Source organism: Eublepharis macularius, chromosome 4 (assembly GCF_028583425.1).
Source record: "Eublepharis macularius isolate TG4126 chromosome 4, MPM_Emac_v1.0, whole genome shotgun sequence".
NCBI lineage: Eukaryota > Metazoa > Chordata > Lepidosauria > Squamata > Eublepharidae > Eublepharis > Eublepharis macularius.
Window position 1 is genome coordinate 93,656,829 of NC_072793.1, and position 27,623 is coordinate 93,684,451.

At 41.8% G+C, this 27,623-nt stretch overlaps 1 protein-coding gene across 2 annotated transcripts; it reads right to left on the minus strand.

Moving 5' to 3' along the window:
- On the minus strand, positions 1–26,838 carry GFRA3 (GDNF family receptor alpha 3). Of its 2 annotated transcripts, XM_054977405.1 has the most exons (9): positions 26,648–26,721; positions 26,242–26,286; positions 19,765–20,058; positions 14,059–14,151; positions 13,406–13,745; positions 11,814–11,923; positions 6,095–6,229; positions 4,218–4,348; positions 1–3,903 (listed from the first exon to the last, which is right to left on the minus strand). In XM_054977405.1, exons 2-9 carry the CDS (start codon positions 26,258–26,260, stop codon positions 3,766–3,768), a joined length of 1,260 nt encoding a protein of 419 aa, XP_054833380.1. In that variant the 5' UTR covers positions 26,261–26,286; positions 26,648–26,721; the 3' UTR covers positions 1–3,765. The 2 variants fall into 2 exon arrangements, with proteins under 2 accessions (XP_054833380.1, XP_054833379.1); XM_054977404.1 differs by lacking the exon at positions 26,242–26,286 and having other exon boundaries at positions 26,648–26,838.
- Between the last annotated feature and the right edge of the window lie 785 nt (positions 26,839–27,623).

Below are 27,623 nucleotides of genomic sequence, written 5' to 3' on the forward strand. Positions count from 1 at the left end.
TTACTGCAGGAGTTTTTGTCTTTATCCTCTTGGTTTAGTACTCCGCAGCTTCCCTCCTTTTAGCAGTACTATTCAGCCAAAGTTGGCAAATCACATTTAGACCTCATTTGGAAAAATGACAAGATCTCATCATTACCTATCAAATGATCTAAAGTAAAAAATTTCCTTATTGTCCAAGAAAGATTTCTTTCCAATTTTTAAATCTGGATTTAACCATAATGTTAGTTTAGCATGTGTGAACAGGTCAACTTGATATTGTCATATTATGTGCTATACTTCTCTAGGTGCAGAGATTATTGGAGGATGAAAATCCATTTTAACATAAGTAGACCCTAATGTATTCCCCTTAAAAAATGGTTTCAAAAAAGAGGCCTCCAAAAGAGCCTAAGACAGATACTCTAAGTGAGGGGCGGGATCCCAGTTCTTTGTACATGCTAATGAATATGCCTGATGATAAGTTCTAAGGCCCGGAAGACCAAATCCTCCTTCATTAATCGAAAGCTGCATCCTCTTTAAAGAAATCTTGGGTGGTGTTGAACCCCACATAAATTTCCAAAATAGAGTATTAATTTTATGAATATATCTACTAGGTATATAAAAAGGGATTGCATGCATAACATATATAATTTGAGGTATAATATTCATTTTGAGTGCATTTACTTTATCCCATAATGATAGGTTTAGAGTTGCCCATTTATCCAAATCCAAGGATATATCCGAGATTAATTTATTAAAATTCAACTAAATCATGTTCTTAATATTCCTTGGAATCAATATTCCAAGATAATTAACAACATCTGGGTACCATTGAAAATGTCCCTCAGTAATTATATATTGTCCCCTAATGGCATCAATTCTGATTTTGTCCAATTAATTGAATAACTAGACATATCACCAAAATTATTAAACAAATTCATTAATTCAGGAATGGGAGACTGAGGTTCTGAAATAAATAATAAAAGATCATCTGCATATCAAGTAATTTTAAATTCTAAAGAATTATGTATAAAGCCATGCATATTATTACTTTGTCTAATACTACATGACAGATTTCAAACATAAATCACAAATGAGAGAAGAGGACAATCTTGCCTAGTACCTCTTTCAAGAGGAAATCGTACAGAAAAAAATATCATTAGTCACTCGCTTAGATCTAGGGGATGAATAGAGTATTCTAATTCATTTCAAAAATTCATGAAGCAAGCCAAACTTAATCAACATAGAGAAAATAAATTTCCAATATATTTTGTCAAAAACATTTTCAGCCTCAAGTGAAAGAATAGCAACTTAATCAGATCTCTTTCTATTTAATACAATCAGATCAGCAACTAACCTAAAATTATCAGATCCTTTGTATAAATCCTACCTGATCTACATGCACCAAAGTTCTAATAACCTTTTGAAGTCTGTTAGCAAGATGGCAGTTAATGTATCCATATTCATCAAAGAAATAGGTCAAAAATTTGTATACTAAGTGTGGTCTTTGCCTGGTTTTGGAATGACCGTAATATAAGTATCTTGCAGTGATGCTGGCAATACACCAGATTAAAAAATCTTGTTGCACAATTGATAGTCATCTTAATTGGATGCACCTCACCCCCCAGTGCTTCTTGACTTCATACAAGCAGATGAAGGATTCAACAGGAATTGTGCCTACAGTGGACTGGACCATATACTTAGAATCCTAAAATAACTACTCTTCTTAACAGTACTAGTATGGAAGACTTTATTATGAAGCATGTTTGCCCTGTCTACAAAAGAAGATTAACTTTACATCTTTCGATAACTTTCCATACAGGACTTGCCTGCTCTAGTGAAGTGCTGAAGACAATTGTCCCTGTTGACAACATTTTCAATCTGTTCTGCTCTATAGCATCTAACTGTGTTCCAAAATTTGGATTCCCACACTTCAAATGCCTGAGCAAATCCTTATCCTGTGCCAGTAAAAGGAAAACACTGCCAACCTGACTGTCTTTTTAAAAAATAAATTTTTAACAATGAAGTTAACAACTCAAAACCCTCACCTTCAGTTTTTAAAAGAAAACCATACTTCCAAGAGTGCAGTCCTCAACCTATTGACTTCAATGGGCTTAAGAGTATCACTCTGCTTAGGAATGTATTTGTAGTCATGAAATAGAATTTCATAGGATGGAAACAATCCTTTTGTAATTACTTTTATTAAGGAGATAGAACAAAACTCCAGTTCCACAGCAGAATGGTTTGGCAAGTCTGTGCAAATTGTACCCCATTGTTTAGTACTGACAGAAAAAGCACACTGTAAAATGTCACTTGTAGCGAGGCTCTGAGATAAAGTGGAGTCCTTGCTAGTAGGCAGTGGGCAGTGACCCTTTAGTAGGCAGAACCCATATCCCAGAGGAGCATGCTGGATTGCAGAGATTATATTGTCACTTAGGAAATTATTTAAGTATTTAAAATATTCATAAACCTGCCTGAGCATCTCAGGACTCAAGGCAAAAAAAAATGCCAAAAGAGTTTATATAAAGATAGGCCATACCCCAGATCTTGCACATATGACATTCAACTTTGTAAACTTAAAAACCATATCCAAATCTATCTTCCTTGGGGAATGAGAGATAAATGTGATATATAGTACTGGCTACATCTTCCACACCCACAGAGAAGTTGCTAAGGTTAGCTTGCCATCTCTTCGAAAACTTCAAGTCAGCAGCAGACAAGATAATGATCGTATGCAAGAGGTGTAAACTTTTTATCTTGTACCTGGAAACGAACATCACAACACTGCAGCACCAAAGAACAGCAGTACAACACAATTTTTTACATCCACTGTTATTAGATCCTGGATAAAAGTCTAATGGACAAGAGAACAGACATAAGGACATAAACAGGAATGCTAGTTCATTCCAAATGGAGAAGGTCCTTGCTCTGTAGCTCAAAGAAGCTGATATAAGGGGTTGGATTCAGCCAACTTTTTCACTGAATCATATCCCATTTCTTTCCCTTCCAAAGCCCAATTGCATATGGCTTTCGTACAAGCAGGTCCTGTGATCCCCAGTACAGCCCTTATCGTTAGTCAAAAGAGACCTCTTCTTTCTTTCTCACCAGCAGAGAAGCTAGTTGGATCCAACCCTGTATGTGCAGTAAGCTCAGTGATCTTTCGTAGGTAAAATCTCAGTAAGCGTGCATATTGATTCCTATAGAACCTTGAAAAGCTCATATGATATTGGACAAAGAATTATGTTACTATGAAACCCAGTCTAGTTCACTTCTTACCAGTAGTAACAGACTGGACTGAAAAACCCAAGTACAGGCACCACAATTTAACATTACTGTTTCTTTCTTCAAGACAGCTTTGTTTTGTATGCTTTTGGATAAGTCTACAAAGACCTGGAAAACAGCAGAAATCCAGGCAATCTTGATTTTCAGGCAATGCCAAAGCCAGAAATAGCATGTCACTTGCTAAACTAGAGATATGTTGGATTCCTTCCCATCCTCCTTAATGAAAACCAAAACATCTTGAAACGAGCAAAAAAATTCTCATTAAAAAAAACAGTTCCCTAAAAACTCCCATCTGTCTGTCTGTTTTCCTTGGTATCACTGGAAAGAGAACCATGCTCCATGCCTATGTGGCACATATGTGTAAGTGAAGCAGTTGAGTCCTGGCAGAAAGGTTCATGCTGGGAAAAGGCTTGCAAAACTGGTGCTTCCTCTTTGGCATGAAACAATGTCCTGTTTCCCTTCTCTGAGTGAGGATTACATGGAATGAACAAAGCCAATTGAACTAGGTTAAGGTGAACTGAGCAACAGAAGAAGCAGCGCAAAGGTCAAAGTGAACAAAGAAAGTTGGTCTTCTCCATATACAGAATGAGAATCTAACGGTCTTTTTTGCAGAAGAACCTCTGGCTGTGTCTTCTTCACAGATTCCTGGAAAGGCAAAGAGAGAACTAAATTAATGATAATGACACATTTCAGCTGAAGTCCCCTGGATGCAGGATACCTTTTTCTTCATACTTTTAAGATCTGAGGATCTTTCTGGACAAAAGGAGACAGCATCCTTGCCCAGCCTTATTCCACAATAACAATATAGTTAACTGACAATCTTATTATGAAAATATTATCATGTAAATACAGTTTCTTCTTTTATTAACTCAACTATTGATTTGGTATATACATCTTTGATTTCAATATGCTCTAGGTGAAAAGGCTGGTATGGGCCAAATGAGCACAATTATTCATACCCAATACATTTTTGCAGTGAGAACTGTGCTGGTGCCATCACTCTGGATGTTTGGGGAAGGTATGAATTGCAGTTTCTTCAGATCTTTTGTATTCACCTGGTTTAAGCCCATTTGAGACTGCATTGCACTTCCTGGAAAACAGTGAACACACAGGAGATTGTGTGGAGATCAGAATCCCTTTAAAAGGTCAGAGTACAAACATGCTTACAATGAGGCTCTGTTTTCATCTGCAGTTGGGAATTTAGTTTGATTATTGTGGTAACTGACCCTTAGCAAATTACTCTTGATCACCAATATGGTCTTCTGTATTAATTTAATCTGCCCTTATGCTTTGCACTTTAATGTTAATTTGAGCTGTTGCTTCAGCAAAAAGGAGAAATCCATAGGAGCATAGGTCACAAGAGTTACCTCCAAAATGGGACATATAACACCCCCCAGCCGTTTTGAGTCAGGGAAAAGTCATGGGGTGGGGGGAGAGGCTGAAGCCCCTTCCTCTCCTTGTCACTGTTCCAACATGAATCAAGTTTCTATGACATTTGGAGAAATGGTTCTCTGCAGGTGCTATCTGGTTGCATGAAATGTGACTCAGGTTGGGGAAACCTGGACACAACTCATTAAAAAAGGTAACATCTGAACAAAGCCTTAGTTATCATAGCCAATAGCCATAGATAGGCCTACCCTCCATGGATTTAATACCATTCTAGTCACCTATATCAGCAGCCATTATACATCCTGTGAAAGCAAATTCCATAGCTCAAGTTTGCATTCAGGATCTCAGCATGTTCCCATTACTCCATGCTCTCAAGAAGTTATTTAGAAAAATGAATGGAGAATTCAGCTGAAAGGAAATGGACTATATATGGACTGGATACCATGGTCCATAAGCTTAAAGATCAGGGATCTTCTCTACATTCCCATCTCCCCAGAAGTAATTCTCAACTCTGGGAAAGTTCATCCCTAGGATCACGGAACCCACATGAACACAGGTAAGGGGACTTGCAATGGGGAGGGAGTGTTCTTGCCACTCTTCCCTCTTCTATCACCACAGCCTGTCTATAAAGAGGTAGGGGCAGCAATCTAACCTCCTATTCCCTTTCCACTATAGCCCCTGACCTGCACAATTATTAGTCCACGTGGGTTCCACAATCTCTGGAATCAACTTTCCTAGGATCAGAAGGGATCACTGGAGAGATGGGAATATAGGAAAGATCTGTACCAATTGTTAACATCTGCTGATGGACCATAGCCTCCAACACATTATATTTATTTTTTTAAATTGCAATGAAATGTTGAAAATAGTGCTTGAGATTTAGGAGAAATGAAGGAATGGAATATGGAAGAGAAGATGGAGTTGAGAATGAATCTTGAAGGCATTCCTTGAATGAGATGGAAAGTACACAGGAAAAGATAGAGATATGGATTGAAGCTTGAGGCATCCTGTATGTGAATTCATGAGAAAACCACAGCTGACTCATTTTCTGGTGAAATAACTTTAAAATTGTCACCACTACAATGAAGCAGTGGGTGTGCATTCACACTGCATCAGCTGCACATAACATGGTATATCTATACACACGCTTAATGCAACAACCATCAGTGTAACTAGCTCCATCTCCTTCCTGGTCCCTTTTAAACTGAGTGTCAGGAATTGGATTGTGAGAAGTTTGACTTTGCCAATGCTGAGTCCTCACTGCTTCTTTGTTAAATACACCTAAGAATGTGACAGAGTCAAAGCTCAGGAGCAGAACGTATGTTTTGCATGCAGAAAACTCCAGAATTAATCCCTTTAAATCTCTGGTCTGAACTATGAAGCAAAGCTGCCACTGAGTAAACAATGCTGAGGTATACCAAGTCAGGCCAGTTCCATGTGTACTTACTCAGACATCTGTTGTTGGAAAATGAACTTAGGATTTCATCACAATCCTCCTTGTGGTTGCCACTGTTCTCACAGGAACACCACAGTGTGACGTCAGCAGTGGAATTGCTAATGTAATTGGGGGTCATGGGTGTCCCTATTCAAAGTCCCAAAAAGACAAAATCAGAGTTTGTTCACATGAATTCCATGTCCAAGGAGACAAGATGCACACTCACCAGTCTATTGCACGAGAGCTGCGAGCATCCTATGCTTCTCTAAATGAAGAATCTGCTATTTGGCACATAATTCAGTGTCTCCGACAATCTCAACTTTCTTCCAACCCCCTCCCCCCGAGTTTCTGTCTCTCATTATTTGAGGAGAAAGAACTTAAACCACCTCCTTTTCCTTCATTCCACATGCCACATGCTTTTAAAAGATGCAAATGATCTGAAAAAATGGATTCCAGAATCAGAATACATTGTGCAAAATTAAGTATGTGCATATACTTATAAGTAAAAAGTAAAGAGTCCAATAGCACCTTTAAGACTAACCAACTTTATTGTAGCATAAGCTTTCGAGAGCCACAGCTCTCTTCGTCAGATACACTGGCATTGTTTATGGAAATGTCCTTGCATCTGACAAAGAGAGCTGTAGCTCTTAAAAGCTTATGCTACAATAAAGTTGGTTAGTCTTAAAGGTGCTACTGGACTCTTTACTATTTTGCTACTACAGACTAACACGGCTAATTCCTCTGGATCGATATACTTATAAGGACACTAAAGTTTTCTTAATATAGGGGCAGCAATTTCTGCCAGTTCCCCTCTTGAACTGTAGCCCCCCACTATGCTGTTCCTATGGCTCTGCTGAAACCCTTGGAAGAAAAATTCAGCAGACTGTAGCAGGAGGGGGGAATCAGTGAGAATTGGCAGAAATAATGCCCCTCCCCAAGAAAACGTAAGTTTTCTTAACCGTTTCGCTGCATACAGAAGATATAATTTATTCTGATGGCAAAAAGATTATCTTAGATCTAAAGACATAAATCATGCATTACATAGTGCAGTAAGTTTCAGGTGGGTAGCCATGTTGGTCAGCAGTAGAAGAGCAAGATTTGGGTCCAGCTGTCCTTAAGGCACTGATAGACCAGAATCTTGTTCTTCTTACTGCAGTAAGACTCAGTCTATGTTTTTCCACTGGCTAGTCAGAGACTTCTGTCAGACCTTATGCAGCAGGTGCATTCCATAGTGCATTTTTCTAATACTTATCTCATTAGAACTCTTACAGGTACATCACACCAAGACACAAAAACTCAATGGGGGTCCTTCATCCATATCACACAGGTAAATGAGAGAAGGAGATGCAAGCACTGCAAGAATATACTGGCTTAACAACTTTCCCTCTTCCAACATTTTCTAGCAGTGTCTTCTGTACAAGAGGCACAGGGTAAGTATACCCAGAGCAGAAAGAGATATGCTGACATAACATCAACATGATGGTAGTGTGATGTCATTCCTATGTAGCCCTGGGGTAAGCATGGTCATACGATTGCCAAGCATTGGAATCAGCTTAAGGAGAGGAGATGGAGAACTAGGGTCGCTGTGATGATTTGCTGAAGGAAACCATAATTCACCATGAATCCAGGGAGGGATGTCTAAAGGGGAAGATACTAATGATGTCTGAAGGAAGCCAATCAGCATGGGTTGCTCACTCAGTGACTGTATATGACCCCAAAAAAAACCATAGGCCTTTGCACAGAATTTCTCCAAGACCTCTCCAGCAGGTAACATTATGGAAGGCTTGTACCAGAGATCTTAAGCATGTTAAGCCTGTGCTGGTCCACATTGCAATGCCGTTTTCTTAATAACAACAACAACAACATTTGATTTATATACTGCCCTTCAGGACAACTTAACACCCACTCAGAACAGTTTACAAAATATATCATATGTCTAAACAGGGTCTCCTACAGGTGCCACCTTGCACATGGGCGAAATCAACAGCAGCCCATTCACGGGCTTTCTCTGTGGTGGCCCCCTACCCTGTGGAACAGCCTGCCTGAGGAGGTCAGGAGACCCCCCACTCTCTTTGCTTTCCAGAAACAATGCAAAACCAAATTATTCAAAAAGGCCTTTGTACTGTAGGGAAGAGCTCGCAGATGCTTCATTAATGAGTTAAGGGCCATAGACTTCACCACTATGTTGCCTTACATACTACCTGTTGTCTTAATATGTGCTCCTATGAGCTACTTCTGCTTCATGTGGTCTAATGTCAGCCCTAGAATTGCTTATGTTCTGTTTCAGCATTACTTCAACTCTGTATTAGATTTTTACTAATGCTGTGCCTTTGTAAAATTGTGTTTATTTACCCTATGGCATTGTTTATGGACATTTCCTTGAAACTGACTGTACTAATCTCACACTGTGTAATCCGCCTTGAGTCTCAGTGAGAAAGGTGGACTATAAATGACATAAACAAACAAACAAACAAATATTATCCCCACAACAATCACCCTGTGAGGTAGGTAGGGCTGAGAGAGATATGGAAGAGCTGTGACTGACCCAAGGTCACCCAGCTGGCTTCAAGTGAAGGAGTGGGAGTCAAACCCAGTTCTCCATATTAGAGTCCTGTTGTTCTTAACCACTACACCAAACTTGTGGAGGTATAAATGGCAGGTTCTGTCATGATTGTTAAAGGAAGACTCCAGATATCCTATGATGCCTCATTAGTCTTTGTGAACTGTTGACTGTGTTGTTGCTGTGCACAAGACGGGTGTTCCTCCTCCTGTTTTGCTGACTGTACCATTGTTGTTGCCAAAAGCTGTGATTTTCCTTATTCCCATCTTTCCTCTTGGCAGGACTTAAACCTACCACATCAGTGCTTTCCCCCTGTAAGCTATTGAGATTACTTCTGTGAATGTTCAGTTGTGTCTTCTTGCTTGTTCTAGTGTTCCCTTTGACTTACGAAAAGCTCCATTATTTCCCAGTGGAACCCAAACTCTTGCCTATGCAAGACTATGGCTGTTTCCTCTCCCAAGTGAACTGTGAAGGCAGGTGGGTAACATGCTTCAGCTGCCCATGCTTCTTTCCCTGCAAACCTGTCGAAGGGTAGTCATTGCAGAAGAAAGGAATTGGAACTCCTGTCTACAGAGATTCCCAGGAGTGTGATACTCATGCCACAGTTCCCCCTTACAACTGAGGGTGCTGTGTTGCCTGTTTCTTCATCTGTCCTGCTTTACGAGTGGAGTGCGGCATGCTGAAGTCATGCAGGCACGTGTCTCCTTCTATGTAGGGTAATGTGGGCAGGGCTTTTTTTCAGGAGGTACACAACATTATAGAATATCAGCACCTCATTATGGGATACTGGCATCTCTTGGGCATTTGGGACTTGGGCTGAGTGGGAAGAACGTCATGAGTACTGACACTTCCTTTAAAAAAATAAAGAGCACTGAACATGGGTATTGTCACCATGCCACTCTGATTGGTGTCTATGTCACAATGAACTCTGTTGCAGTTGCTAAGTTTGGTTTTGGTTTTTTTTGCTTTGTTTTGTCATTCTCCTGCTAGAACAGCACAGATGCTAACTAGATACACCAGCACACTAGCATCAGCAGCACACTGACATGGCATCTAAGGATTGGACTACCCAGCATGTTGTGATTTTCTTTTAGCTTTCCCTAGCCTTTCTCAGAACATTTCACACTATTACAGAGCTACTAGGAGCAGCCCTATGGAGAGATGGTAGTGTAACCATCAATAATCCATTGAGGAGCATTATCTAGGCATTGGATAGTTCTTAATATGATAGTAAAAGCTGTATGTAAAAACATAAACATCGCCTTGCTAAATCAGACTAGAGGTCTATTTGGTCTAACGCTCTGTTGCTGTGGCCTGGCAGGTGTCTTCAGAAAGTTTACAAGCAGGCCACAATGGTCACAATCATACTGGTTTTGTCTCCAGCATCTGGCAATTAGACATATACAAGAGGGGCCTACAACAAAAGGTTGCAGATTGTGGAGACAGTTGTCTCCCCAGTTGTCTAAGTCAGCCTTCCCTGTTACTTCTCCAGTCAGCCACCCAACCTTACCTGTTGGTTTCCCTGCAGGCATCCATCAGTGTCACTCTTTCCCCTGCCTTCCGCACACACTTTAGTGTAACTCCTCCCTCCCTGTCTATTGTAAAGTCCCTCACTCTTCCTTCCCTTTTGAAACACTGTTACTCTTTTGCCTTCTCCCTGCCAGATACCTTCACCCAGAATCAGGAGTGGGTAATGTTGGGGGGAGGGGGGCGCAGGGAAGTTGTTGGGAGGGAGAATCCCATTCCCCTGCTTTGGTTCCCCCTTCCCAAACACCCTCCCCTGTTCCTTTCCCCCCAACAGATACTCGCCTGTTCTTTTCTTTGCCCTCTCCAGATTCTTGCCTGTTCCATACTGCCGCCCTTGATAGATCAAGGTTTAAAATTTGCTGTGAGGGAAAGAGGTTGCGGGGGGCGGGGGTTAAATCCCCAATGTACTTTTTTAACCTTTGAGGGGATTTTTTGCAACCCTGGTTGGGGGGGGGGGGCTCTAAGGTTGCAGAAACATCTCTTTTGTTCCCAAGTGGTCCTGATCCATGGGTTTAAGGCTCTGCAGATTGCCTCTGTACATGGAGGTTCCATTAAGCTACCATAGGAAAACTAGTACTACTTCTGCTTCTTCAGTTTCAGAGTAAACATGAAAATAGATTACTCAGATTAAATTTAAAAAGTGTACAGTCTGAGATATTTACCAGAATTTGAGAAATTGTTAATTTCTGATAATCATAGAATCTTTTACAATATTTATTGGCTTTTGACTGACAATGTTAATAATCAAGAGAAAGCCTTTGTTATAAAACTGAGAAAAGCTTTAGGATATACCATAAATACCAACCTTTTCAATCAATTTAGATATGAGAGAGAACATTGTTAAGATGTTGAATCAATGACATTCATTGCAGAAAAGCTGGCTAGAATATATCATTGTTCTGGAACTTGTTAGTATTGAAGTGAATCTGACATCTCAGTTTTTCAAATGTGGTGGAACTGCTCTATGGCAACTTGTTTTTGGAAGATGGTGTCAGACTGTGTATCATACAGCAATAGAATTTTAATTTTACCTACTCCAGAGATGTTTTTGTTGCATTATGTGAGAAGACTCCCAAGTAAAGATAGATAGAGGTTTTCTGTGGTATGCACAGTGTTTTTGACTGTCACTGGAAAAAGAAGTCTTCCCCAAATACACAGGACTGGCTGGTCAAATTAAAAAAAAATCCCTGCATAGTCAGATTAATTTACCTTTGTAAACTAAAAACTTAACTTGTACAGATCACTGATGCCAATCTATGGCACATATGGAAAATCTCAGTTTTGCATCTTTTATAATCTGATTAGGAATTGATGGAATACTTTATTTTGTTTACTTTGTACTCATTTGATGAAAACAGATTTTTTTTTAAAGAAAATGGATTATCAGCTGAAAAACTGGCACATAAGGTCAATAGTATAGACCAAATCTAAAGCAATAGATGGAAAAAATTCTAATGCTAATGTGGCATGTTTTTCCTTCATTTGAGACTGCAATCAGAGCAGTTCATACTCTTGTTTGTGCACAGTTCCAAACATCCTAAAGACGTAGCATTGTAGTTTCCCCCTCCCCATACATCCCAGATGAGTTTTATGCTACAATCCACATCAAATCTCTCAATGAATTCCTCTGGGCTGAGCACATACCAATCATCCCCATGTAAGCCTCGAGGCAAGCAGCATGGTTGTGCTGAGAGCAGCCATATGAGGAAGTGCTTGAGGGCTTGCATTGTTCTTGGAAGTCAGCCAACCGAGATCTGGTGGAAAACAACAACTATAAGCAAGAGCAGCTTCTATACCACTGACATGTATTTCATAGGGATCACCAGGCTTTTTTATACAAAGCCAAACAAATATATGGCACATCCTAACATTTTAGAGTAATCGCTAAAAGCCAAGCTAGACATGACGCCGGGCATGTGTTCTTTAATGTGTCAAGTCACATAATTTTACCTGGGAAGTGTAGTTTTAAAAGACAGAGCTGTTTGGGATTGCTGGCAAGAGGAAGGATTCTCTCACTGCCCTCTGCCCTCTCTGTTGGCTACTCAGCCCTGCCCCTCTCTGGCTGCTACTCAGTCCCGCTCTGGCTGCTATTTTGTTTTCTTTAGCAATCTCAATAGGGAGAGGAACAATCAGCTCTCTCCCTCCCCCACCACTCTGGGTGGAATCTGTTGTTTAAATGTCTTATGAAGGTAAGCAAGCCAGATGCTAGGTCTTAAAATAAAAGTTCCATCTGTAGCACAATAAAGAGCAAAATGAGATTAGGAGCCCTATGATCACAGTTTAATTTTGTTGTTTCTTAAAAGAAACTGCAGGTTCCTGTACTGGTGCATGCATGTATACTGTCAAACTTTCCCTTATAGAACTAACATCAGGACTTGGGGAGGGACATTTAGGTTGTGAAAATAGTACAAAAGGAAAGATTTAAAGCTTCTTTAGCACCATCTCTGCAATCAAATTAGCAGCTCCGTGTGGTTGCTTTGAAGTTTTTTTTAAAACGAAGATGATCTCTCAGATCCCCTGCATTGTTGTCTTGTTTGAGCCCCAATCAAATTTTCAGCATTGTCCCTAGCATGGGAAGGCAGGGCCTGGCGTCATGTCTAATTTGGCCCTAAGTTAGGATGGGCAACTGGCAGACTGTGGTTTGGTCATGTTTCCCTAAGCAGTATAACCTGGTCCCTGGTAGCCCTATCAAAAATGGCTTCAGATTGTACAAAATTGACATCTCACACTTTAATACTGTACTACATCTCTCCTTAATATTTTATATAATATGTAGATGTATAGATTTGCATACACACACTTGGCTGATGGCAGAAGAGCAATATGCCAGCAGCATAAAACCAGCATAACCAGCATAAAATGCCCTCGTCTAAAATGACATATACTTCATAAGTATGAAGTTGTTACTGACACATGGTGCCAATTTTAATGACAAAGCTGCTGTTTCTGGCCCATAGACAACTATCCTGGGAATAAAATAGTTTGCCAGACTGCAGAAGCTGATCATCCCTGACTGGCTGTTGTTATCCAAAAAATCCACAGGTTGCTTTTGAAGAGATGAATTCTATACAGTTCTGCAATAATAAATGGTTAGTCCCTTTGCACAGTATGCTTTTATTTGCTTATTTTCTTAATTCACCAAGTTTAAGGTGCACTCTAGAGCCTAGCTGCCTAAATGACATAAAATCTTTAATTCACTATTACAGCTGTCCCAGTCCCCAGAAAGTCAGACCTACTTGCAGACATAATCTTTCAGGCATGTGTCCAAAAGGAGAAGACAATTTGGTTTAGTACTGTTCTGGAAAGAGCAATCTGGGACAATTGTTTTCCGACGTCGCTCTCCGCAGAACTCATCTTGACAAGGGCAAAAGAGGAATCTCATGGTGAAATCCAATTCAACTTTCCCAAAGAAGTGCTTCAGTTCTCGATGACATTTGTTTTGATTACATGCGTGCCCATCCTTTGGGCTGCAGTTAGAAACATACATTGTGCGCAGGCGTCCACATCTACGATTTAGGCTACAAATCTGAGCAACCTGCAGGCAGAGATTTGTGCTGTCCCCAGCCAGATGAGATCCTGCAAAATTACAGAAATACAAGGCCAATAGAGCAAATTCTAGTGGCAATCTCCCAAAGGAGAATTGAATGAAAATACAGTGAGACAATGTCTATCATGTTCGTTACTATTCAGAGGGTTTTTAAAAAAACAAAACAGGAAATCTAGAAGAACAAAATAGCAGGGAGCATTTGAAATAACGTTCCCCTAAACCTCTAATATTTTTCGGAACATTAGAAACCAGCAGGTTCAGAACGGAGTCCTTAATTACTTCATTGCTCAAAATGTATTCCAGTAAGTACATTCCTAAAAAAAAGAATCATGAGAACTCTACCTGAAACCTGAGTTGCCAGCTTGTTGTAGTTGGTCTTCAAGGACTCTTCGCTTGCTACATTCTTATAGGGAGACATCTCCAAATTAAAGTCACCTGTGTAAAATGAAAAATATATTAATGTGCCTGCAATGTGTAGTGAGGTCCCTTTAACACAAAGGCTGTACCAAGGTACTGCTCTTCCACCATCAGCCAGAAATGGGTCTGTCATTAGTTTCACACTGCTCTTGGTACAGGGCAGTGCTCCCCATTATAGTTTCACAAACCTGCCCTCAAAGGCAAAAAAGGGTGGTGCATTACTATGAATAGTCATAGTGAACCCAAGCAAAGAAGTCTGAACATTTTTTTAAAAAAAATTAGTGAGCTTGCACATTAGCCAGGATGGGAGTGGTAGGTTGCATCTAATCCTGTTCCTTAGTCAACAGAATTTGCAACCAGAAAATGTGTTGGGAGTATAGCAACATCTTACGTACAAAGAAGAGAAAAAGATCCTGCAGGGAGCAGCAAACTCTCACTAGACAGGCCTGTAATGGGAGTACCTTCTTTCTAGATGGGCTTTCCCTGTCTGTCTGCAAAATGCTATTCCTAGCCTTTTCTGAAGAACTCTTCAGAACTCTCTCAACTAGGAAGATAGCTAGTGTTATTTCTTTCCTTTCATATCCAGTTAGTTAGTTCTAATAATAAAGCTTTTGTTACTCATTATCGGTTCAGTGTCCTGACTGCAGCATAGGCAATCTGCCAACAAAATGTAGGACAAATTATGCAAAAAAGGTAGGACTTCACAAAGACATCACTAATGGCTTCACAGAACACCCACCTGTTAGGTGAATTTATAGCAGTATGCCAGTCTCCACATGAAATGTAGCAATACAATTGTGTTGGAATTAAGAAGAATCACCAAAACAAGTTCTCTTTACAAAGACAAGTTGACCCAACCCACCCACCCCAGAATGCAATGGCAACGCCCTTATCTGAATTCTCTGAAATGACTGAATGAATACTTGGTGTCAATGATGGAAAAAAGGCTAGAGTAGAAGCACTTTAAATATGTCTAAATGTTTTAGAGGTAACTGTAAAGGACTACATTGTTTTCCCAAATTTCAATAAAAATCTCTCATTGTGTTGGCAAGAAGTGTCTCTTTTTTCATTTTTCTCTTCAGCTTTCTTCCCAAACCTGCTAATTCTCTTATTTTGAGCAAAACTCAGATTTTAAGGGCTGCTTCTGTTGTTCCCACACTGAAATTTGATCCCCAGCTCTGTCCATGGTCTGGGTAGTTTAAATTATTTGAAGTTTCTGGAACAACACTGTCAATGCTCAGATTTCCAGAAACTAAGCTTGTTTGACCACAGCAAATTATTTTACAACACAGCTCATCTCCTTGGTAAACTGCAAGAGTTGGTTTGTAGATTAACTAAAAAAAAACCTAAGCTGAGTTAATTAACTCCTCAATTAGACTTTTTTGCCAGCCTTCTAAACAGGAGATGTTCAGATTATAATTTATAGACAGGGCAGAAAAACTATCCTTCAATCTATTGTTCATCCTAAAATCAACAAATACAAAGAACACATTTTGGCATAGATTTTGGAATAGGATCTAAAGCACTGAAAATACTAAAATATTTAGGTTGCTTTTCATAGTTTTACTTTCATTACGGATCAGAGGAATAGACACAGCATGTGGGATTACAATGTTAGGGGAGGGAGCACAGATGAAGTTTCAAAAGCTAGCAGAAAGCCTTCCCCTTTGCTTCATATGGGCAGATCTGCTTTGTACTCTGTGTCCATGTGTGCACACAGAAACTGGCACAGGATCTGAATTCTCAACGATTTCATGTTTCATTTTTTAAAAAATAAGTTTCTTGCTCTTGTTATAGGAATGGTTTGATCATGTGGGGATATGTGAAACATCATGAGTGGGGATGCCATGTTTCTGCTCCATGCAAATGTATGTAAGAAGAGCCTTCCTTGAGCAGACCAAAATTTCATCTTGTCCAACATCCTGTTTCCCACAGTGGCTATGGTGCATGTGGAGAGCCCACTAACAGGACCTGAAGGCAGCATCCTTCTTCTGCTACTTCCCACCAGCAAATGGGGTCCAGAGGCATAATGTCTCTTAGCACAGAGGCTACGCACAGTATTTCCTGTACAAATTTACACTTGCCTACACACAGGTGTGAATGTCATCTGTTTATGCCTTTGTAAACCACTGTACAAGCAAGGAACTGAAACAAGAGAAGGTAAACTCTACAGCTTTCCTCCATTGGTCTTCCTCTCCTTTAATCACCGCTTTGAGCAAGGGAGAGATTCAGAGTTTACTTTCACCATGGAAAGCTGGGCTTTCAACAGTACACTGACCTTCTCTGGAATACAGCCTGGCAATGTTAATCACCATGGGGACACAAGGAGGAAGTACAGAAATCTTTAATCTTTGTCACCGCTCTTGAGAAGTATTTTGAGAATATTTCCTTGCTTCCCCCCCCCCCCCACTTCTCTTTCAAAGTCCTGATGTGCACAGGATCCTGTCAGGAAAGTTGTGTGGGGCAGGAGAAGTAACCAGAGGGAGCAACAGTCGGTATTTCCATTTCCTCCATTTGCACTCTTCCCCTGATATTTTTCTTCCTGAATCCAGTTGATCCATCTACCAACAAGCCTCATGGATCTAGCAGGCAGAAACAATTAGTAGTAGTAGTTGTTGTTGTGCTTCCAAAAGGTATCTCAGCCCCATAAGACCTTGGGATGCAACAGCCTAGTGACAACAGTAGATAACAACAACAACGACAAAATTCAATTTATATACTGCCCTTCAGGACAACTTAACACCACTTAGAGCGGTTTACAAAGTATGTCATCATTATCCCCACAACAACAATCACCCTGTGAGGTGGGTGGGGCTGAGAGAAATCTGGAAGAGCTGTGACTGACCCAAGGTCACCCAGCTAGCTTCGAGCAGGGAATCAAACCTGGTTCTCCAGATTAGAGTCCTGCTGCTCTTAACCACTACACCAAACTAGCTCTCTAACCGCTTGTAGAGCACAAGTCATTGCAGTGGAAGCCATTGCTACAAGGCTGATTATACTTTGGCAGTGAATTTCAATGACAGCAGCAAATTAATGCTTTGTTGTTTGTTTGTCTATCTATTATGCCGCCTTCCTGCCCTCACAGGGCCACCAAGGTGGCTAACAAATTTAAACTATACAATTGAAAACCTCATGTTAAAATCCCTTGAAACCAACACATAAAAGTATCATAAAAACAATTTTAAACCAGAACTTAACATATATACACGAGATTAAAACAACCATTAAAAACCTCAGTAAGGAAGGAGGAATCACTGAAGGAATGCCAAGTGAAACAAGAAAGTCTTCATCTACAAGCAGAAGAAGGCTACAAAGGGGGAAAGAGGAATCTCTGAGGAGACAGTTCCAAAGTTTTAGTACCTCTACAGAGAAGGCCCTCTCCCAGGTTGCCACCTACCTAATCTCAGAAGGGGGCACCTGAAGCAGGGACTCCACAGATGACTGGCCGGATCATCACTGGGCAGGTAGGTTCATAAAGGAGTAGGTGGTCCTTCCAGTATGTTAGTCCAAAACATATAGGGTTTTAAAGATCAGCACCATCACATTGAGATTTGTGCCCAGAAACAGACTGGGAGCCAGTGTAGATGAGCCAAGACTGGAGTGATATGTGACCAGTCAACATCCTAGCTGCAGCATTATGTAACAATTGAAGTTTCTGAACACTTTTCAACAGTAGCCCCATGTAGAGCATATTGCAGTAATCTAATATAGATGTAACAAAAGCATACACAATAGTTAGGGTTCCCAGGTCCCTATACCATCCTGGTGGGAAGGGGACCCAGGACTTACCTGCTATAGCTTCCTCTCACATGCATGCTCCCAGCAGGACTCGATGATGTCACTTTTGGGAAGTGACATCATCGTCTGGCCACAGGTCTGCTCCCGTGCTTTGCGTGGGGCAAATTCTGACCTACAGCAGGTATCCTTGCTCCCTCCAAGGATGGCATAGGTGAAGAGTGCAGAAGCACTTAGCTTGGGCTGATAGCCTAACCTGCTTTCTCTCCCAATCTAGCAGTTGTTGAGTGCTGCTGTTGCAACGATCAGATGCAACCAAACATCAGGACTTTAGTGGTGAAACAGAGTGGATGCCCACACCCTGAAGTAATCTTTCTCCACCCTTTCCTTCATTAGCTTTGACTACTGGTATATCCCTGACACACCAGGGCTTTAGGCAAGCCTCAGTGCATACAATTATTCTAACCACTAATGTCGTGATGCAACATCCCCCCATGGGTCAGTAATGACTCGGTGCTTGCACAGGGGAGTACCTTTACCTTTTAAGGTATGTTTGTACTCACAATGGTGATTTGCTGTGCAATAATTGTCTATTGACAACAGAAACCTAACGCAGCTCTGGGCAGGGCTCTCTGCAGTCAGTGCTTATGTGTACTGATGAGTTACACATGAAGCTTCCCCAACTGAGCAAATAGTGGCTCCTTGGGACTGTGACCGATAGCTTTCAGTTCCATGCAAACCCTGATCTCAGGTTACATATGCAAATTCCTAGAGACTCCAGCTAATGGGAGGCCGTGGATCCTCTATGAAAGGTGTGTGTGGGGGGGGGGGGGGAAATAAGCCATAGCAGTTGAGGGTGATGACCAGGAAAAGGTGGTTTAAAAGGAACCCAGCCAACACAGGCTATTTCAGGATGGGAAAATGACATGGAGGAATGCTTAAGCCCCCTCTTCCCACATAGGGTAGCCAACAGGCTTGGAGAAAAAAAAAGTCCTGTTCCTTTAACAGATGCTTTATGTGTTGGAAAGGGCAAGCAAAGTTTTTCATGGCATGGAGGTAAATAGCATCACCTAATAACTGCTGCACATCAAACTGATATTAAAAGGACAGCAAGAGGGACCAGTTTAATTATTCCTACATGCCATGGATTTGATATAAATTGGACCTCAATGTGCCTGAAAATTAATTTTCATCATGGAACTTCCAGTGCACATCTGTGGGCAAGACCCATAGCCAACCCAGAAACAGTATAACATGTAGCTAGGTCTTCAGTCTTATCCTGCGACATTTGGCATATGCTTCAGTTCAGCTTTGGTACTGTTCAGCACTGTAACAGTGGTCATGATGGACTCTTTCCCCCTTTTGTACAGGTGCCATGCATAAAAGTTCCAAAGAATTCTTCAGTTAGGAGATGTTTAGTAGTATTGCAAAGGGAGAATTTATTTCCTCACTGCTAACTGGTTCACTGATCATTTTCCATTCTCTTTTGTCAAAAACATATGGGAAAAACAAACATTGAGTCTTGTGGCACTTTGAAAGAATAACAAACTGGTTGCAGCATACGCTTAATATGGGAGTAGTCGTACTTCACTGCTTTATAGGTCTCATGCCCAACCCTTGGAACCCTACATAAGATGCTTTACTTAAAAGCATCTTATGTAGCAGGACTGGGAAAATCTTCTATAGCATACCTTGCACAGATGGTTCTAGGTGATACTGGACTAAATGGGTCATCAATCTAATTCAGTGCGTAGGGAAAGTGTTTGTTTGCTTTTGTTATTCAGAGAAGAATTCTCTTCTGGGCTACATATTCCCCATCCTCCCTTCCTCCCCTTCTTCACTAGAGGAAGGATACTACTGATATCACCAAGCATGTGTAACTGAAGTTTCTCTCACCTTCTGAGACAGTTGAATGAACAGTCCAGTAGACGCGGAGGCACTGCTCCTCCTGCTTTTGTGTGCGGCGCTGACACTTGCACTCCTGAAAATGGCTGTTTCTCATCAAGGTTTCTGCTTGCAGGCATTTGTTCCTGGCTTCATGGTCCAGAATGATGAAACTATTCTTAGTATAGGAACGGGAACAGTTTTCTAGGATCCGGTAGGTAGCATTGCAGACAGGGTCAGCCAGACAAAGACTCTCTGCTGTTATGCAGCTGTTTGGCTGTTCACTGGATAGAACAAGAAGGCCTCCTGTTTATAGAGAGAAACAGGGTACACATTTCACAGGTTCATCCTGCAAGCTTTCCAGGGGCATTCACATGATCACATTTTGTTATTTTAACTGAATTAACCTGGACTACAAAGTGGTGACTAGAAAATGTTTTTGCAAATACTAAGGTCCTGCTTGCCTTTTAGAGGGTAAGGAATGCTGGATCACACTCACCCACTTTGCACAGTATACGGGCTGCTGGTTTGCACTCACCTCACAGGAACTGGGGGCAGCAGCTCCTGTCCACTCACTCATACAAAGCCAGGGCTGCTGGATCATGGTGGTTCCCCTCTGCCTTATATGAGGCCACTCTGTATGAGGCAAACTTCACTCAGGGCCATGGTGGATCTAGCATGGGAGGGAGCCCCCAGGCCACCAACCCACTAAAACTTTTCCTAGTGGCCTTAATGGCCAGTCTGTCCCTGAATATATAGTTTTTATTAACTCAAATTTAAAATAGTTTTTATTAACTCAAATCAAGTACCAATCCATATGCAAAAGAACCTCCTCAGGACACAGTGAAGCCTCCCGCCATTAGCATTCCACACCCTGGGAAACTCTTACAGGATGACTCAGCTCAACCCCACCCCTCCTGAGTAGATACAAATGACCTACATCTTTTCCACACTGTGACACTGAGAGATCTCTGTCTTTTGGTGCTACACCTCTGAAGATGCCAGCCACAGCTGCTGGCGAAACGTCAGGAACTACAATGCCAAGACCACGGCAATACAGCCCAGAAAACCCACAACAACCATCGTTCTCCGGCCGTGAAAGCCTTCGACAATACATCAAATTTAAAACTTTGAAAATGCTTTTAAAGTTGTTGAATGGCTCCTCTAATCCATTCAACAACTTTAAAAGCATTTTCAAAGTTTTAAATTTGAGTTAATAAAAACTATATGTTCAGGGACAGACTGGCCATTAAGGCCACTAGGAAAAGTTTTAGTGGGTTGGTGGCCTGGGGGCTCCCTCCCATGCTAGATCCACCATGGCCCTGAGTGAAGTTTGCCTCATGCAGAGTGGCCTCATATAAGGCAGAGGGGAACCACCATGATCCAGCAGCCCTGGCTTTGTATGAGTGAGTGGACAGGAGCTGCTGCCCCCAGTTCCTGTGAGGTGAGTGCAAACCAGCAGCCCGTATACTGTGCAAAGTGGGTGAGTGTGATCCAGCATTCCTTACCCTCTAAAAGGCAAGCAGGACCTGCCACAAACCCTCTTTCTAATTCTTCTTCTTCTCTCCTCCCTCCATTGAGTGTGTGTATGTGCTGGGCCCTTTGCTGTGGCCATTCTGGCCTCAAAGTCTGCCCCGTATACATTTCGTTGTATCATGGGCCCTCTTTCCCCATGTGGGCCGCACAAAATCCCCACTATATTTGGGATGATCAACAGCACACTGCGCCCAACCCAGGTACAATGCATGTGGTTTCTATATTCTATGTTCTTCCTTCAGAACAAAGTTCTATTTTTCCTCCCCTCCCCCCAACACACCTTTTAGTACTTTTAACAGGCTTTTTTCCCCTTTCAGAACAGAGCTGCAGCTTTATATTACAGCTCAGATTGCAATGCCAGGGGGCAGGGGCAAAACAGAAAAGCCCCCCTCCCCCGCAATGGAGGGAAGAAACGGCCACTGTGAGGATAGGGAAAATGGCTCCTGCATGCATGGGAAATCCAAACTTTCTCACAGCGATTTAGGCTCTGTTTCTCAAAATTTCACACCAAAGCAGGTATGGGAAATAGTGCAGAAAAACTTGGACCCCCCCCCAATCTTTTTCTGGAAGCCGATATTGAGTTGATTTTTACCTCATACATAAATGTTTCTTTTGGTTTTGTTTGTCCTGCCCATTCCCACTCAACTCCAACCCAATTCTCAATGACTGGATGTTCGTCATCATCAAACCACTCTTCCATGGGTTCCTTTCTCTGCTTAACTGGTTTTGTTTCAATCTTTCTTTTTAAGAAATCGTTAATTTCATATTGATATATTAACCTACCGTTGTAATAATAGGTGCAGTGGGCTATCTTCATTTTTTAAAAAGTAAGTCTCCAGTCTTCTTCCCTTGCGGAGATAAAAGGGAAAAGGCATATCTCTGTAAGGAAAAGGGCTAGAGACTTACTTTTTTAAAACGAAAGCTGAGAATTCAGACAATCTGATGCATTTATTATTACAATGGTCGATCAATCAATATGAAATAGACAATTAAAACATTTTTTGCGAAAGCCCTGGGGGCACTTCTGGTGCCAGAAAAAGCAGTGTGGTTTGAAAAGCATTCTAGCATAGGCTCAATCACTCAAGGTCTGTCCAATCATATGTAGAAGAGAAGTTCATTCACACATTGCATTTGACATTTTATAGATAAAAGCCATTATATATATTTGATTTACATCTCTCAGGATCAAAGCAGCTTACAGCAGTTTTCCCAAATGGAAGCACTTCTGTCCCCAAAGGACTTACTAATTCATAATAACCATATCTTTCAGAAGTCACAGGCTTTTCTCTTCTGACCAGCCATGGCCATAAACCATTTCACAAAGCTATATTTGGCGTGACAGGGTCTTCAGGGCAACTAACAAGGAAATGTCAATAATGTGACATGAGCCCTGGGTTATAACTATGAAAAACAACATAGGAACACTTCAGAGACACTGCAGAGTTCTTTGGTGGCGATCCTTTTTACCTCAACTGTAAGTACAACATGAGGATAAGAGCAGGAAAGAAAAAAAAGAAATCTCAGTGTGATGGCTTGTGCTGTTTCAATGGGGGAACAAAGTCTGGTAGACCTGTGGGGGGGGGAGGTGAGGGGCTACCCTATGAATGAAAGAAAAAGCTCAGATCTTACAAACTGGAGAACGTTGCTTCTTTTACTGAGTCAAGCCATCTCATTTTAGGTCGTCCTCTTTTCCTACTGCCTTCTATTTTTCCTAGCATTAATGACTTTTCCAGAGAATCTTGTCTTCTCATGTGGCCAAAGTACAATAGCTTTGGTAGACCAGTAATTAGGTAGACCTAATGCTCCTGAATACTGGAACATCACACATACAATTAATCAATGCTATAGTACAGGGAGAGTGCTTCATCACTTTTTACCATTAAGCATTCTTTACTTTTTATAACAAGGAGCCCCATGGTGCAGAGTGGTAAGCTGCAGTACTGCAGTCCAAGCTCTGCTCCACAACCTGAGTTTGATCCCGGCGGAAGCTGGGTTCAGATAGCTGGCTCAAAGTTGACTCAGCCTTCCATCCTTCTGAGGTCGGTAAAATGAGTACCCAGTTTCCTGGGGGTAAAGTGTAGATGACTGGGGAAGGCAATGGCAAACCACCCCATAAAAGGTCTGCTAAGAAAATGTCATGATGCGACATCCCCCCATGGGTCAGTAATGTCTTGGTGCTTGCACAGGGTGCTTGCATCTTTACCTTCTTTTTATAATAGTGGTAATAATCACTCACTTTTCAACTTATGGCTACACATGTGTCTATATGGACCCTTTGTAAAAGCAGTAAGTCTTACAGATAGTTAAATTTGGGCACAGCCAGAGGCTCTTCTATGCAGGGGAGGCGAATCTTGGGAACTGATGAGAGTGAACTTCTGGTTGCCTCCCCATTACTGGTATTTAAGCCCGGGTGAGGTCAGTGGTGTGAATCTAAAATATTCTGTGGCCCTGCATGAGCCAGTCCAGTGGATTCAGGAAGTCCAGGATGTCAGAATGGCGCTGTATACCTTTTTATTTAAATATTTTTGTGTTTCTTTATAACCTGCTTTGAGCAACAGTGGGAAGAAAAGCAGGCTTAGAATACTCAAATAAATAAATAAGCCTAAAATGAACTTATGTAAAAAAATGAAATGTTATGTAAAATGAATGTAATAATTTCATTCTGGTTTATATTTTGTTCCTGGGTTACAGTACTGTTACCTAATCCTGAGCCATTGTGGGAAAATATCTGGTTTCCTTTCAACAACTATTAACTGTGTATTATTATATTCTATTAAGGGATTTTTCTGAGGACTCCTTTTCTAAAATCCTATGTGAGCATTACTGAAGCTAAACACCCATCGAAGGAGGCAACATTTGCCTTATTAGGGCAGACTCCCCCACGTTTGAGAGATTAAAGTGCAGGTCAGTCTGGTCTTACAGTGAGGCAAGAAAATTTCTTTTAACTATAAATATTTTATAGTTTATATTACAAAGTGATCTGACTGTCCTGTCACTCACTGCCAATTGGGAGCTATGGATCCTGGGAAATGAAATTCTGATGAACTGTATTAACCTTCCTGATCTTTTATTCTGTAAATAATTAGCAATTATTCTGTAAACAATTAGCATTGAAATGTAAGATTCTTTGATGTAACTGGTCTTTATGCATGTATTCTAGAAAGAATATTCATCGGAGGTTTATTGACAAATAAAGCTCATATCTCACTGTCTTGTATCTTAATTAATTGAGGGTGTTGGCCTTTAAGGGAAATTAAATTGAAAAATTGAAATTAAATTGAAATAAATTCCCTTACATATTCCCCTCCCCCAAATCTCCAAACAGGTTTTTTATTTTTTTCTTCTATTCCTATACACAATTCCTTCAAGAAAATCCCACTGTGTTCAGTGGATTTACCAACAAGTAAGCATGCAGTGGATTGCAGCCTAGTTTAAATTTTTATCCTGATTTTCCTCAAATGTAAGATCCAAATAAAGGTTAGAAAAACCCTAGAATAGGGTGTGTGCGCATGTATAAAATATAGATGTTTCATATTATTTTATATGGAATTAGTCTCTTGTGAATATGTTAATCCAAAATGGCACTTTCATTCATAACAAAATTTGGGTCCTGCAGCATCTTGCTTTTCTACTACAGACCAACATGGCTACCTACCTGAAACTACCCATAACAAAAACACCTTTGACTTTTTGTTAATGCGTTGAAGCACCAGTACTGTTAGTGAAGGAAGGAAAGCAGGCAGGTGCTATTCTAGCCCATATCTATATTTGTCTTAAAGATATGGGAAATGCAAAAACAGCAACACTATTGTTATCACCATGTACGAAAATATCCTTAAAATGTTTTTTTCCATTTCCTGCTTTGTAAAGTAATGTTAAACCCCACATGAAGTAGAATGTCTACTGGAGTTAAAAATAGGCCTCTTCTCTTTGTTCTGCATTAATTTAAGATCTTGTTAGAGTGGATCCTTCTAATCCAGTACTCTGAATCCAACAGTGGCCCATCAGGTTCCCCTGGGAATGTCACAGGGAGAGCAAGATGGACATAGCTATTCATAGTTGCTTTCCCCACCATCTTAAGGACAAGTGTGGAATCACAGGAAGAGAATAAATTTTAAATCAAATGTAGATGCTAGCCCACATGGGCTTTAGAATTAGATTAACAAACAGATATAAACAAAGCAAAATCCTACACCAGCTTTACCTATGCCATTTTTTAGAAATGCTAAAATCTGACAGGCAGTGCAGTGTAGTGGTTAGAATGTCAGACTAGGAAGCTCCATAGGAGCTTGCTGGGTGACTTTCAGCCAGTCACACACTCTCAGCCTAACCTGCTCACAGGGTTGTTGTGAGGTCAAATGGAGCAAAGGACAATGATGTAAGCTTTGGGTTGAGGGGGTGTCTAAAAGTGAGGCACAACTGAAGTAAATAAATAATTAAGGGTCAAGTGTGAAAACATCCTTTAAAATATGGAGTAAAATTATCCCATTGCAAGTTGCTTCTACCTGTTAAAAATTGGCACTAGAATCTCAACAAAGGAAAACGTAGCTGCTCTTTTCTCCTGAGATAGCTTGGCAGAGAATCTGCTGAAAGTTTCTTGAACGGCTTAACTCTGCTCGGAAATAAACCTTCCTGTAAAACAGCTACATCGCCCACTGAAGGAAATTTCCCTCTCCGTTAAGAAACAGCGGGCTGGGACGCATTCGATGCCTCTCCCCGCGGAGCTAACTCGTCCTGAATCCTTTCTTTTCCACTCCCTGCTCTCATCAATAACCTCATCAGCTCCCGAACACGCGAGCAAAGAGACACGTAAGGGGGAGGGTTCGCGTCACCGCCTGCAGATCCGGGACACGGAGCTGAATTCGGGTCTGTCGTCGCGGAATGTGAAGCGCCAGACTTCCAGCCCGATCCTAAGCATGCTTTCTCGGATGTAATTCTCCTTGTGGGGCTTACCTCTTAGGAAGCTGTGCATACGTTTCTACTTGCAGCCAACGATTTCTTTGCATTTGGAAGGGAGGCAAAGAAAGGCGATTAACAGTCCGCTGAGAGAGCAGGGCAAAGAACCCAAACAAGAGCCCTGCTCAGGCAAGCAGTTTCTCTCCACCTGCGCCAGAAAGGTGGGCTCGCGGGTTTAGAAGGCGTCCTGAGAGCCCAGTTTTCCGCGCCCACCCTGCCAACCAGCCCGACCCCCCTCAAACACACACACACACCGCGCCGAGATGCTCGCGGCGCAATCCTAAACAGCCATGCACACGGTGTGCGATTTCCTTCTGAGTAAACATGCCCAGAGGACAGTGCCGAAACGCCTTCTCCCACTGGACCCATCCTTACAAACCGCGCTGGCTCCCCAGCCCATTACCGGTTTGAGAGAAGAGCAGCCCCAGCAGCAGGGGGAGCCCCATGGCGAAGGGAGGAGAGGCGGCGCTGCGCGGGTCGCTCCGCTCCGTGCTGGTCCCTGGGGGGAGCTCACATGTTCCCTTTGGTCAGCAGGGTCTGGCCTGCGCCGCTCTAGCTGGCCTGTCAGCGCGGCTGCCAACCCCGCGTCGTCTTCTCAAGGATTCGCCCAGGCTCGGGCTGGGCAGGTGCGCGCGCGGAGGAAAGGAGGACAGAGAAGGCGGGAACTGCAAGCAAGGAGCGAGGGGAGGGCCGGCTGGTTAAGTTGGCGGCGCTGAAGCACCCTGGTGGAGCGCGACAGCAACTGCCGGTCTGAGGGTGAAGGGCGGACGGGCGGACAGACAGACGCTGGGGTGGAGGGAGCGCGCGGCTGTCTTTGGATGCTGCCGGTGCCGGACGCCCTGTATCGATTGCGAGCTTGTGGCGAGCGGGTTTTCTGCGCTCGCTCTTAGCCCTGCTCCAGAATGCCTTCCTTAGCGCTCAAATAGCGATCTCTGTCCAGCCTTCTTGGCAGAAGGAGCAGACTAGAGTCTGCCAGCCTGGCGACATGGAGTGGGGGGAAACGGGCGGGTTCTTCCTTGGTCCGCGCTCAAGCACAGGACCTGCTTTCTTTGCTCCTGCTCCCGCCCGCTTCGGTCACCTTTGGCTTCTTTGCCCCGAGGTTAAAAGGAGGTTTCTGCTTCGCAAATATGTTAGTAGGGATAGAGATGAGAGGGAAGCTCTTTTAATCGAATATTAATTTTAGCAAAAGGGTTTTTTACATTGGAGTTTCAGAAATGGAAAATGCAAACAAAGGTTTTGGTTTCCTGTCTGAGATCAAAAACTTTTCATGGCTTAGCTTTTAGAAACGGTGTGCTACTGTAATAAGTTGTGCAACTGCAAGAGGTATCCCGAGCAATGCTACTTCTATCATGACAGTGTGTTACCCGTAATTCTGATAA